This window comes from Ostrea edulis, chromosome 8 (genome assembly GCF_947568905.1).
Source record: "Ostrea edulis chromosome 8, xbOstEdul1.1, whole genome shotgun sequence".
Taxonomy (NCBI): domain Eukaryota; kingdom Metazoa; phylum Mollusca; class Bivalvia; order Ostreida; family Ostreidae; genus Ostrea; species Ostrea edulis.
The window spans coordinates 38544613-38557112 of NC_079171.1; the positions used below are offsets into that span (position 1 = coordinate 38544613).

The following is a 12500-nucleotide window of genomic DNA, read 5'->3' on the forward strand; positions in this document are numbered from 1 at the left end:
GACACACCAACACGGGGTCCATTTCGTACTAACTACAGTTAGATCTGTAGAAGAAAAACATCACATGGGTGATCTTAACTCAATAACAAATACATGAAAATATATAAGAAATGTACATATATATATAATTCAGTATCTATGACATAAGTTATCAGAACCAGTTGTTAATCTGGTCGAAGCTTCGAAAATATACATACATATAACCCCTGGGTCGAGGCCTCTGCTGGTGGACTGTTAGTCCCCGAGGGTCTCTACAGCCCAGTAGCTAAGTACTTCGTTACTAGCTTTAAAATACGGATGTATATTTAATTACTGTTATAAAATTTAGAAATTCATTTCAAAATTAAGGATTATCTCCCTCATGCATAGCTCTTATCCTTAGACGAATTTGACTCCACTTTTTTTGACACGCTGTTTTTGGATATAATAGCTCTAAAACTTCATTGTTATTTCGGATTCCAAACATTTCGGTTGAACATCACTGAAGAGACATTATTTGTCGACATGCGCATCTAGTGCATCAAAATTGGTACCGTACAAGTTTTACATTAATTAACCGTTTCTACAGATTAAACCATGGAGCGATAATGGTTTTCATTTATTAGTTTACCGGATGCTGTCTGTTGTTAATTAGAGCATTACTGGATCCGTGTTTGCCCAACTCTTTATTTTGTATTGCTTATAGGAGTTATGAGACTGATCCCTTTTCGCTATCCTCACCTTTCATACATGTAGTTTATCTATTTTTAAAAGGTTTAGACATTATGGACTTGGTTAGCAACTTAAGAAATGAAGATGACGATGACTTGATCATTCAATGCGATGTTTTTGACGATGAGAAACAGTCCGATGATGAGGAAATGGCGGCTTCGTTTCCCGCCTGTGTCAACATCCATGATCACGACCAGGTCTTCAGAGCTCTTTATCAAAAGGTTTATGATTATCAAAGTGTATTCATTTCATTGAGCCAGACTCATCCTAATATAGAATATACAGTCGCATGATAAGGATATGAATGACACTGAAGAGAGAAATAGATAATTATGTGAAATGAAATATACATATGCAAAATTACATGTCTTATATATTCAGTTTTATTTACAACTATGATTGTTTTTGTGACTTTTTAAAAACTGCTATGTGTTAACTGCCCAACCAAATTATATCATATAAATTGGCTAATTATTAGCTCCATTCTGTATCAATATGAAATGAATTATATTTAAGGTTTACAATACTCCATTTGAGGACGTGTTTCTGAATGTGTTACAAACTCTTCTACAAATAGAACCAGAAAACCCGCTTAGGTATGTGTAAACATTAGCTTCTTTAAGTCTGCATGAAGAAAATACCAAGTTCGGTATATCTAAATTATCATATAGCTAATAAATAGTCTATTACAAAATCTGCCTAAAATCTAGAGTATGTTAGCGTTCAATATCCTGAGGATCTATTGAACGCTAACTTTGCATTGCGTAAATTGTGTGCGCCCGAAACACTCCCAGTATGAGCGTTCAATATTCACCTTACCGTAAGGTAACCACGTAAACAAGACAAAATGGCAGACGACGGTCCTCCGAATCTGACAGAGCTGGTATTTGATATTTACTTAAGCAAAATGTTTTACTGTAAATAAATGATAATGTCCCCATTCATAAAATCAATTTGCCTCATGCATCAATGACGGGTTTAATATCGAACAGTTAAGAAATGCATGCCGATATTGCACACTCACCTTAGATGCCAATATTGATGAATTCTCGTCTATTTTGGAATATTTTGAGTGAAAAGGAATATAATTTAACAACTAGATACTTTAGCTATATAATAAAAGTGTTATTGAATTTATATTTGGGAATATTGTCACGAGTTGGCTGTGAAAATGACTCACAAGCTCGTGCATTTTCACAGCGAACTCGTGCCAATATTCACCAATATAAGTTCAATAACCCTATAATATTGTATTAGAGTATATTTGATTCTTTTAGCCGAGGTCTGTTGTCAGTATCATATTGAATCAGAATTATATATTTTTCTCAGATGTCAATTGCAATCTGTGTGAAAATGTGTTAAAGGGAAACCACAATTTTTCTCATAGATTAATTCAAACGGCAGAATTCATTTCATCTCATTTCTATCCACGTGGTTATTATCTTGTATTTTTCTTGTTTTGAATGTTGGGGGGGGGGGAGTTAAATCATCACACATATATAATAGTATCTAGATATATCAGAATATCAGAGAGACAGAAAGAATGAAAGGTGAACATAACGAACAATGATCAATCTCATAACTCCTATAAGCAATACAAAATAGAGAATTGGGCAGACACGGACCCCTGGACACACCAGAGGTGGGATCAGGACCCGGTGCCTTGGAGGAGTAAGTATCCCCTGTCGACCGGTCACATCCGCCCTGAGCCCTATATCTTGATCGGGTAAATGGAGTTATCCGTAGTTAAAACCAGTGTGCCAAGAACGATCTAACAATCGGTATAAAACAAATTTTAATTATTTACAAACATATACATATATTTTAAATCTGATTTTATCAGTGACATACAGTGGAAATCAGTGGAGACGTCAGTCAGGCGTGTCGTTCTAATTGATGAAACACGCGCCAAGAGAACAAGTGTACTAGGAATGGATGGATTGCCCATCTACCCAAAGACATCTAAGGCAGTCCAAACAGACCACGTAAGTACTCAGTAAACAGACTACATAAGTACCCAGTACACAGACTATGTAAGTACTCAGTAAACAGACCACGTAAGTACTCAGTAAACAGACCACGTAAGTACTCCGTAAACATACTATGTAAGTACTCAGTAAACACCACGTAAGTACTCAGTAAACAGACCGCGTAAGTACTCAGTAAACAGTCTACATAAGTATTCCGTAAACAGTCTACGTAAGTACTCAGTAAGCAGATTTCATAAGTATTCAATAAACAGACTACGTAAGTACACCATAAACAGATTCTGAATTACGTCTTGGAAGTAATCCACCCAAAAATGTACACCTATGTCCTAACAACTATAAAGGTAAAACTAAATTCGTCAAAATGTAAAAGTAATGTTATTAAATCAAGACTGATCCATGCTTAATTATAGAGTTGTTAAGCTATAGCAATACATCATAATATCGATTTAGAAAGAGAGAAAGATCCAATGATACAATACCATATTCATCCCTATAGATAATCCCTACAGAAGAACATCGTACGATTACCGCAGAATCAACCCAAACAGAATCTATATCCACAACGATCAGACAAAATGAAGGCTCAGATTTATATTCTTCTCCTTCTCCATTACCACCACCACCACCACCGCCACCACCTGGCATTGGAATTCCACCGCCGCCGCCTCCTCCACCTGGTTTCGGAATTCAACCACCACCACCACCGCCGCCGCCACCTGGCATTGGAATACCACCACCACCACCGCTTCCACCTGGGAGCATCAAAGCGGGAACAGCTTCGTCCACATTCTGTAGTAACCAGCCAGACACTTGTGAGATGTGGACTCCAACTCCCAAACATAAGATGAAGACCGTCAACTGGAAAAAGCTCCCACTGCGCACTATTTCGTGTAAGTGTTGCTAAGTGGTCTGTGAGGTTGATCACGTGTTACAATGCCACCAATGGTAATCAAAGTGTTGACTACTCTACGAGAATATATTTTGAAGAAATGGTGTGTAATAACGATTTAATGATAATTGTCGCGGGTTCAATGTCATCTACTTTTTGTATAATTACAGCCCATGAAAATGTTTGGAAAGAAGTGCTTGGTATGTCGGATCAGGTGCCTGTGAAATATGAAAACTTAGAGCAACTCTTCTGTCAGAAACAAATTCAAAAATCCAAAGGAAATACAAAACCCAAAGTACCATCGGTGGTAAGCATACGAGTTCATGAGAAAGATATGATAATTATTAGAATACCAATACGTGTATTTATCAGCGTGTGGGAGATATGTCTGATCTATCCTCAATATCATTTGTCTGGCCAATCCATTAATGAAAAACAAGAAATACTATTATAGATCTCGTTTGCCTCATGGCCAATCCATCATATAAAAGTTAGAGAACAGTGTTATCATCGATCTAATTTGCCGGCTTCATTTGTAACTTCATCATATAAAAGGTTGAAAGTAAGAATTTATGCCCATAAACGACCTATCATGCCACATTACATTTTATTCATTATCGACTTTAATTTTTGTATTTGTATAGTAGAGGAGCTTCTTATCAAATGGTAGGTGTTACAGTGGGGAAAATCGAGTTCAGTTTTGGATACTAAGTATACAACTGTACTTGGTATATTGGATTTCAAATTCGAGGGCTCTTCGTTTTCCCTTGGAATTCGATATGTGATTGTGTGTATTTTAAATGCTACAATTGTGTATCCATTATGGAAACTAATATCAGTTCGTCTCCTCCTTACATGTGATTAATCTGTAAAATCTGCCCAATATGTTTCAAAATATAATTGACCTCTTTTCTTTGAGTTGGACTAATTAGACAAAGTTCGATATGTCAGAAAACAAAACAGTGAAGTCAGCGCAATGAATTTATTCTCTCAAGTGAACATTAAGTTTTACATATATCAACATAATAGAATAGGAAATCATATATCCCATTAATCATCATTGATGTATATAAGTGAAACAATGGACCGTCTATTTTGTACATCTGAAAGAATTGAATGATTGTTTGAATATTGTTTAACGTCCCACTCGAGAATTTTTCACACATATTGAGACGTCACCATATTGCCGGTGAAGGGCTGTAACATTTAGGCCTATGCTTGGTTTTCAGGTCATAAGGTAATGACTCGAATGACTGTTTATTTGGAAATGCTTGCTTAGTACCTTGCGAGAACAAACTTCTTATTTAATATTATGGTTGTCCCTGACTAGTAGATAAATCTTATCCTTTACAATACTGCCACACGTGGGACATATAAAATTATGTTTCTAACACATTTCTTGTTTTCAGATATTATTACTAGACAACAAACGAAGCATGAACGTCAACATTTTCCTGAAACAATTTAAGTGCAGTCACAGCGAAATTATATCTATGATCGAAGCTGGCGACACACGCGCCATTGGACAAGAGCGTTTGCTTGGTCTCCAAAAGATACTTCCGGATGCTGACGAGGTAAGGTATGGCTACCACGTCACACCAGAAACTGTGTGATGATGTCACAATCGGTATGACTTTTATTAGCTAATCTATACAAACTACGATACCTGAAAGGTAAAGATAACGAAGTGATCAATCTCATAAATGCTATAGGGAATACAAAATACTGAATTAGGCAAACACGGACTCCTGAACACACCAGAGGTGGGATCATGTGCCTAGCAGGAGTAAGCATCTCCTGTTGACCGGTCACACCCGTCGTGAACCCTATATCTCGTTCAGGTAAACGGAGTAATCCGTAGTCAAAACCAGTGTGCCAAAATATGTTTTATTTCCTAATCATTCGTGGTATTAGGAGTGATTTGTAATGATCCTTAACTTTAGAGATGCCGTCTGTTTCTCTATTATGGATGTATAAGTAGCACCCTCGTATCAGATTTGAATTGTATTGAGTTCGATTTATTCATTTTGTTTCCAAATGAAAGTAAAGATTATGAGCAGGGATCAATCTGATAACTCCTATAAGGTTGTTGTGGTTGTATATTGTTTAACGTCCCGCTCGAGAATCTTTCACTCATATGGGAACGTCACCATTGCCGGTGAAGGGCTGCAAAATTTAGGTCTATGCTCGGCGCTTATGGCCTTTGAGCAGGGAGGGATTTTTATCGTGTCACATCTGCTGTGACACGGGATCTCGGTTTTTGCGGTCTCATCCGAAGGACCGCCCCATTTAGTCGCCTCTTACGACAAGTAAGGGGTACTGAGGATCTATTCTAACCCGGATCCCTACGGGACACTCCTACAAAGAATACAAAATTAGGAGTTGAGCAACCACGGACTCCTGGACACACCAGAGGTGGGATCAGGTGCCTAGAAGAAATAAGCATCCTATGTTGATCGGTCACATCCGCCGTGAGTTCGCTATCTTGATCATGTAAACGGAGTAGTCTGTACTCAAACTTAGTATGTACAGAACGACCTAACAACTGGTATGACACACGTCAGACAGCATAAACTAAATACATATCTCCGGACTATCTATCCTAACTTGTGTTTTTATGATATGATTTGTTTTTAATCAGATTAAGATGCTAAGAGATTTTGAGGGAGACAAAGAGAAACTTGGAAACGCTGAAAAGTTCTTCGAAACACTCGCCCAACTGCCATCTTTTGAAATCCGCATCGACGGTCTAGTTCTGAAAGATGAATTTCAAATTACTCTCGATTCACTCTTGCCGAATATTGCCGCCTTTGAGAACACCTGTCACCATCTACTGAAGAACGAATCTTTCAAAGTGTTCCTTCGTTATGTCTTACACTCTGGAAATTTCATGAATGCGGTACTGTTTTCTCTGTTCTAATGTCTTCATATTTTGTTGTTTTCATGGCTGTACCAATCAGGAGATCAATGAATCGCAAGTTTATGCCCATAGAGAAGAACATAGAAATTATATTGTTTTTTTTTTGTTTTTTTTTTTTTTTTTTTTTGTTTGTTTTTTTTACAAAATACATATTATTACCAAATGTGATTATTTATATACATGTATGTCATGACTAAAAAGCAGTTAGTATTTTTCAACATGTTCGAAGCCCGATACACTGTACATGGGAAATACAGAATGCTTTTTAGCAGTTAGTTATCTCCCCCTGGCTCATATTCTACATTGTAATTTACCTAGTGGGTATATGATTTGGTAGGCAATACCAACCATAGCTTGTTAATGACAGATAATCTTAGCTTGTTCATGACAGATAATCTTAGCTATTAATGGCAGATAAGCTTAGCTTGTTAATGACGGATAATCTTAGCTTGTTAATGACAGATTATATTAACGTGTTAATGACAGATAATCTTAGCTTGTTAGTGACAGATAATCTTAGTTTGTTAATGAGAGATAATCTTAGCTTGTTAATGACAGATAATTTTAGTTTGTTAATGACGGATAATCTTAGATTGTTCATGACATATTATATTAGCTTGTTAATGACAGATAATCTTAGCTTGTTCATGACAGATAATCTTAGATTGTTCATGACAGATAATCTTAGCTTGTTCATGACAAATAATCTTAGCTTGTTCATGACAGATAATCTTAGATTGTTCATGACAGATAATCTTAGCTTGTTCATGACAGATAATCTTAGCTTGTTAATGACAGATAATCTTAGCTTGTTAATGACAGATAATCTTAGCGTATTAATGACAGATAATCTTAGCTTATTAATGACAGATAGTCTTCGCTTGTTAATGACAGATAGTCTTAGCTTGTTAATGACAGATAATCTTAGCTTTTTAATGACAGATAGTCTTAGCTTGTTAATGACAGATAATTTTAGATTGTTAATGACAGATAATCTTAGCTTGTAAGAGTGGGTATCAGACTGTCTTCTTTTAACCTTTACCTTCTACTCTGCAAAATCTGAATTTTCTAAAAAAAAAAAAAAAAAAAAAAAAAAAAGAAAAAAAAAAAAAAAGTTTCTCAAAAACTAACATTGTTGTATCTTTTCTTTATAACTTGAGTAACATGAGTTGGGTTTGTTTCTTCTTCAACATCCCCCTTCCCGCATTCTCAGTTCTTTTTTTTTTTTTCTTTTTTTTTTTTGCTATTCATAGTAACAACCACAATTTATCGTTGTTAGGGAAAATACAATGGAAATGCAAAGGGTTTCCGAATTGAATCGTTGGACAAACTAATGGACACTCGAGCTAACAAACCTCGGGTAACATTTCTTCACTACCTTGTGGCGGAGGCTGAGAAGGAGAACGCAGACGCTCTATCTTTTCTAGATGAGATTTCCCCCGATCTGTCAAAAGTCTCAAAGTAAGTAGTTTGCTTGCTTTGAATATTAGGATTTGATAAAATCATTAAATGGAGATGGTGGAAATAACGGTAAGTACTCCGGGTTCTCAGAGTTTTGTCCTATATAGAATACAAAATAGAGAGCAGTCGAAATGCCAGAGGTGGGATTAGGTGCCTAGGAGGAATAAGCATCCCCTGTTGACCGGTCACACCCGTGATGGGTCCATTATCTTAATATCAGTAGCAGTTTCCCATTTATGATTATGTGTTGCTTTAAAGGAGAACCTTTTTAAAAGAACTACCATAATATATGAAAGGTGAAGATGACGAACAGTGATCAATATCACAACTTCTATAAGGAATAAAAAGTTAGACAAATATGGACACCTGGACACACCAGAGGTGGGATCAGGTGCCTAGGAAGAGTAATCATCCCCTGTCGACCGGTCACACCCACCGTGAGCCTATGTCTTCATTGGGTAAATGGAGTTATCCGTAGTTAAAATCAGTGTGTCAAGATCGGCCTAACAATTAGTATGAAACAGCGTTTGACCAAATGATCAGTTGTATCGGCAAGCTAGATCATTATAACGACCATATGTATCGTTTTTGTTTTGCTATTAACAGATTTTTAACGCATAAATTTATTTTAAAGTTATACACTGTAACAAATTGTGCAATATATCAATTGCAAAGAAATCTATTATACAGTTTGCCATATTTGTACATTGTGCATTGTGCAGGTTCACATTAAAGGATTTAAGAGAGGAAGTGGCGGAATTAAAAGGGAGAGTCTCAAAACTTCACGAAGGCCTGGTAAACTGTCCAGCTGACGTCAGAAACCAACTCAAAACCTTCATACAGGTGAAGTCCATGAACTCTGGTTTTGTCGTTTAACACGAAGGGTTTTTTTTCTTGGGTAAAATTTACCAATCTGCACATTAAGAATGATAGCGTTGCATGTAGAGTATGCCGACAAGAAGCAATGCACTTCACACCCTTATGAAGTACATGTATATAATTTCTTATGCATGTTTTTATACTTCACTTTCATTTCTGTCGAAATACACAGCCATTAAAATAGACGCGCTACATCTATCTTTATTCATACGCACGTGATGAAATGGCAACCATTACAATTTGTATAGATATCAAAGGTACTTATACGATATTCAGGAAATGACCTATTAGTACTGATACGATATTATATTTACCGGTGTAGGACGCTCGACAGGGAATGACATCATTGGATGAGGGATTACGCAATATAGCCAATTTGGCAAAAGAATTGGCCAGCTACTTTTGTGAAGACGAACAGAGTTTCAAAATCGATGAATGTATACGCAACATGAACACTTTTTGTGACCACGTTACACGATGTCAAAAGGTAAGATATAGATACATGTGCATGTTTATCCACCTTCGTGTGTTTAATTGTTCAATCCTAAAAATTTCTGTTCAAACAGATCTCCACCCTCGTGCCTTTCACGGTTCAATCTATTTATAGCTCCACCTTCGTGCTTTTAGTGGTCCATTTCCATACCTACCTCTAACGTTGTGCTTTTGATTTTTTTTCAATGAGAAGCGAAGATAACGAACAGTGATCAATCTCATAACTCTTAGAAGGAATACAAAATATGAGTTGGGCAAACACAGACCCCTGGATATACCAGAGGTGGTATCAGGTGCCCAGGAGGAGTAGGCATCTCCTTTCGACTGGTCACGCTCGACATGAGCCCTATAGTTTGACCATGTAAACGGAGTAATCTGTAGTCAAAATTGGTTTGTAAATCACAGCCTAATCAATTCAAAGATTTTCTGTTCAGATCTCGAGGAGATTATCAAACAAATGTGAAATAATGATGAATTACGAGGAATGTTTTCACTCTATGTAAGTTTTTTATTAAATCCATGTTAATGCATCAGAACTTGAGTTAATGTAACTGAGTGTTAATTATGAGTTTGATAGAAAACACAAACTCCTGTTGGGGTTCTTTGATGCAAAATACCAACTCCTGTTGAGGTTTGTAGACAAAGTGTTTATTCAGCATTCAGCAATGTATATATTTAACATTTCCCTAAGTCCTGTCACAACAGTATTACAACAGTTAAATATATGTAGAAATATAAAATACAAAATTACTATTACCAACTAATTGATATGCAATGAAAGTTAGCAATATTTACATACTTCAAGGGAGATAACTGTTTAACACAAAGTACTGGATGTAACATTATATACATAAATATATTTCCCAATCATGAATAAAATCTTTACTGTAATGTGGAGTCCGCTCTGACTCTCTGTCGCGTATGTCACAATATAGAAGCGGATGTAAGAGTCAGAGGAATTTCGGATTACAATGACACTGTGTAGTTAAATATGCAGCTCTGTGTATTTACATGCTTAACTCAAAGCACGGTTTGTTTGTTGTTGTTTTTTTATTGGTAATAACATTTGAATAATATCTTCTTTTTTTTTTTTTAGGAAAATCGAAAAGAAGAAAAAGCGGAACAGAGAAGGAAACAAAAACAGGAAAAGGCGTATAAACTCAAAAGCAAAGAACGTAAGTTATAGCATGATGTATCATGTACCGTTAAAGGGGTTATTTACGCTGGGGTTAAGTACGCGTTTTTCCACGTCCGACATTACCCGAGTTAGGAGGGGGAGGGAGCTACGCGGTAACTGAATATGATACATTATGTATATATTATATCAATTATTCATAACTGAGTGGATGATATTTACGCGCTTATGACATGACCGCGTAAGTAGTGTAAATTTCCTCCACGCGTAAGTAAACACATTTACAGTATATGTTTAATATTAACTTATAAATATGTATTATAGACGCAACGAAAACATACTGTAGCGTGCTACACTCTTTAAATGTTTAATATCATCAATTCAGTATAGACGCAATGAAAGTAGGCTGTAGCGTGATATATCCCATTTGGTATCATCTATTCAGTTTTATATTTTTCAGGTGTCTCAGCAGTTGTGAAACCAGTTGAGGAAGACTGCATCATAGACCGATTGCTGCAGGAAATTCGAGAAGGATCCAAACTCCGGAAAACAAGATCATGACAATCATAGAACAGATACTAAACGCCTCAACGAGGCTAAAGGACAAATAAAACCAATGTTAAGATTTGCTAGATTGTATATTGTTTCATGTACCTCTCGAGAAGTTTTCACTCATATGGAGACGTTACCATTGTCAGTGAAGGACTGAAAAATTTAGGCCTTTGGAGGGATCTTTACCTGCTGCGACACGGGACCTCGGTTTTTGCGGTCTCATCCGAAGGACCGCCCTATTTAGTCACCACTTACGACAAGCAAGTATTCTAATCTGGATCCCCACGATAGAGAATGGCGTAGGAACTGATGACATTTTAGAGACAGATCTGTTTTTGGATGATTTCATAATGGTGAGATCCGATCCAGACAGTAGTGGACCCGGAAAACTATTATATTGGAGAGATAGGTTTTTTCGGAAATATTATATTCGCTAGATTCCCTGTTTGTGGGGGGGTTGGGTTGAATTTAGCTATTAGATTGATATTTTATTGTGCTGTTGATTCCACTGAAAATAGAGTTCCTAAAGCTTATGATTTAAATTTCCACACACATTATGGTTTACGATAAAAATAATATGACGTCATAATGCACGTTTCATATTTGAAGAAAATACAGGAACGTCTGGCGTATTATTTTCTAATGTGGTGTCACTCTGAAAGTCATCAAATTCCATATTTATTTTTTTTTCGAAATCTACGCGTGTTGAGTGAACACGAAAAATACAGCTGCGGGGATTTCCGAGAATCACTATTAGTTTCTTCTTGTGATGTCACAATTACCACACTTACTGTTCTTTGTGACGTTACCAATCTTACTTTCTCTTTGTCACCGTAGTAACCACGCTTACTTTCTCTTTGTCAACGTTGTTCCGCTTTTACTTTCTCTTTGTCATCATGATTACAGCTTGGATTTGGTGTCCATGTGTAAATACCGGGTACCAAGGTTTGAACCAGCCGTCAGACCCAAAGGGACCTGTCAGGAAAGCGTAATGGCATGCATTGAACCACCAGCCTCCCTTGTAGAGTTTGGCACAGTTGCCCACATCATATCGATCTTGGTCTTTTTCGGCGGTGCTAAACATCATTCCTTTCAAATTCTGCTTTAGGTTTCCAGTTGGCATTATGGAATCTCCTATTATATAACTTTTTGATTACATATACATTTTAAAATTTACTTTTACTCAATAGTATGAAGTCTAGTCATATTGAATCATATATGGGTTTTTTATTTATCATATTTTATATTCACTGAATCATTTTCTTATATATTTCTTTTGAAATTGACTGTGCTTTCATCATAGACAATGAATACATGTTTGTTGCAAACTAGTTCGATTCAGTAATCATTACTAAATAGGAAGCGTCCGCAAGGTCAAAGGTACATTGGCTGTTCCGTGTAAAGTAACGAAATAGTCAACAATATGGTATTTCAGTACTTAAATCTCGTTTATATTTCTTAACAAGAGGC

The 12500-nt window shown here is 36.4% G+C and overlaps 2 protein-coding genes across 3 annotated transcripts in view; one reads left to right on the forward strand and one right to left on the reverse strand.

The window, feature by feature from the left end:
• The window catches only part of LOC125662046 (inverted formin-2-like), a 17544-nt gene extending 6438 nt beyond the window's left edge, over window positions 1-11106 (forward strand). For both annotated transcript variants that reach the window (XM_048894221.2, XM_048894222.2), the window contains exons 5-16: window positions 754-932; window positions 1228-1307; window positions 2555-2696; window positions 3199-3592; window positions 3762-3898; window positions 5001-5165; window positions 6233-6490; window positions 7791-7972; window positions 8695-8815; window positions 9174-9338; window positions 10440-10518; window positions 10939-11106. In XM_048894221.2, the coding sequence (XP_048750178.2) occupies window positions 754-932; window positions 1228-1307; window positions 2555-2696; window positions 3199-3592; window positions 3762-3898; window positions 5001-5165; window positions 6233-6490; window positions 7791-7972; window positions 8695-8815; window positions 9174-9338; window positions 10440-10518; window positions 10939-11039 (2003 nt within the window). In that variant the 3' untranslated portion in view covers window positions 11040-11106. The remainder of the gene's footprint in view (window positions 1-753; window positions 933-1227; window positions 1308-2554; window positions 2697-3198; window positions 3593-3761; window positions 3899-5000; window positions 5166-6232; window positions 6491-7790; window positions 7973-8694; window positions 8816-9173; window positions 9339-10439; window positions 10519-10938) is intronic.
• Window positions 11107-11373: 267 nt separating this feature from the next.
• The window catches only part of LOC125663198 (fibroleukin-like), an 8159-nt gene continuing 7032 nt past the window's right edge, over window positions 11374-12500 (reverse strand). The window contains exon 4 of the mRNA XM_048895501.2: window positions 11374-12164. Coding sequence (XP_048751458.2) covers window positions 11908-12164 — 257 coding nt within the window. The 3' untranslated portion in view covers window positions 11374-11907. The remainder of the gene's footprint in view (window positions 12165-12500) is intronic.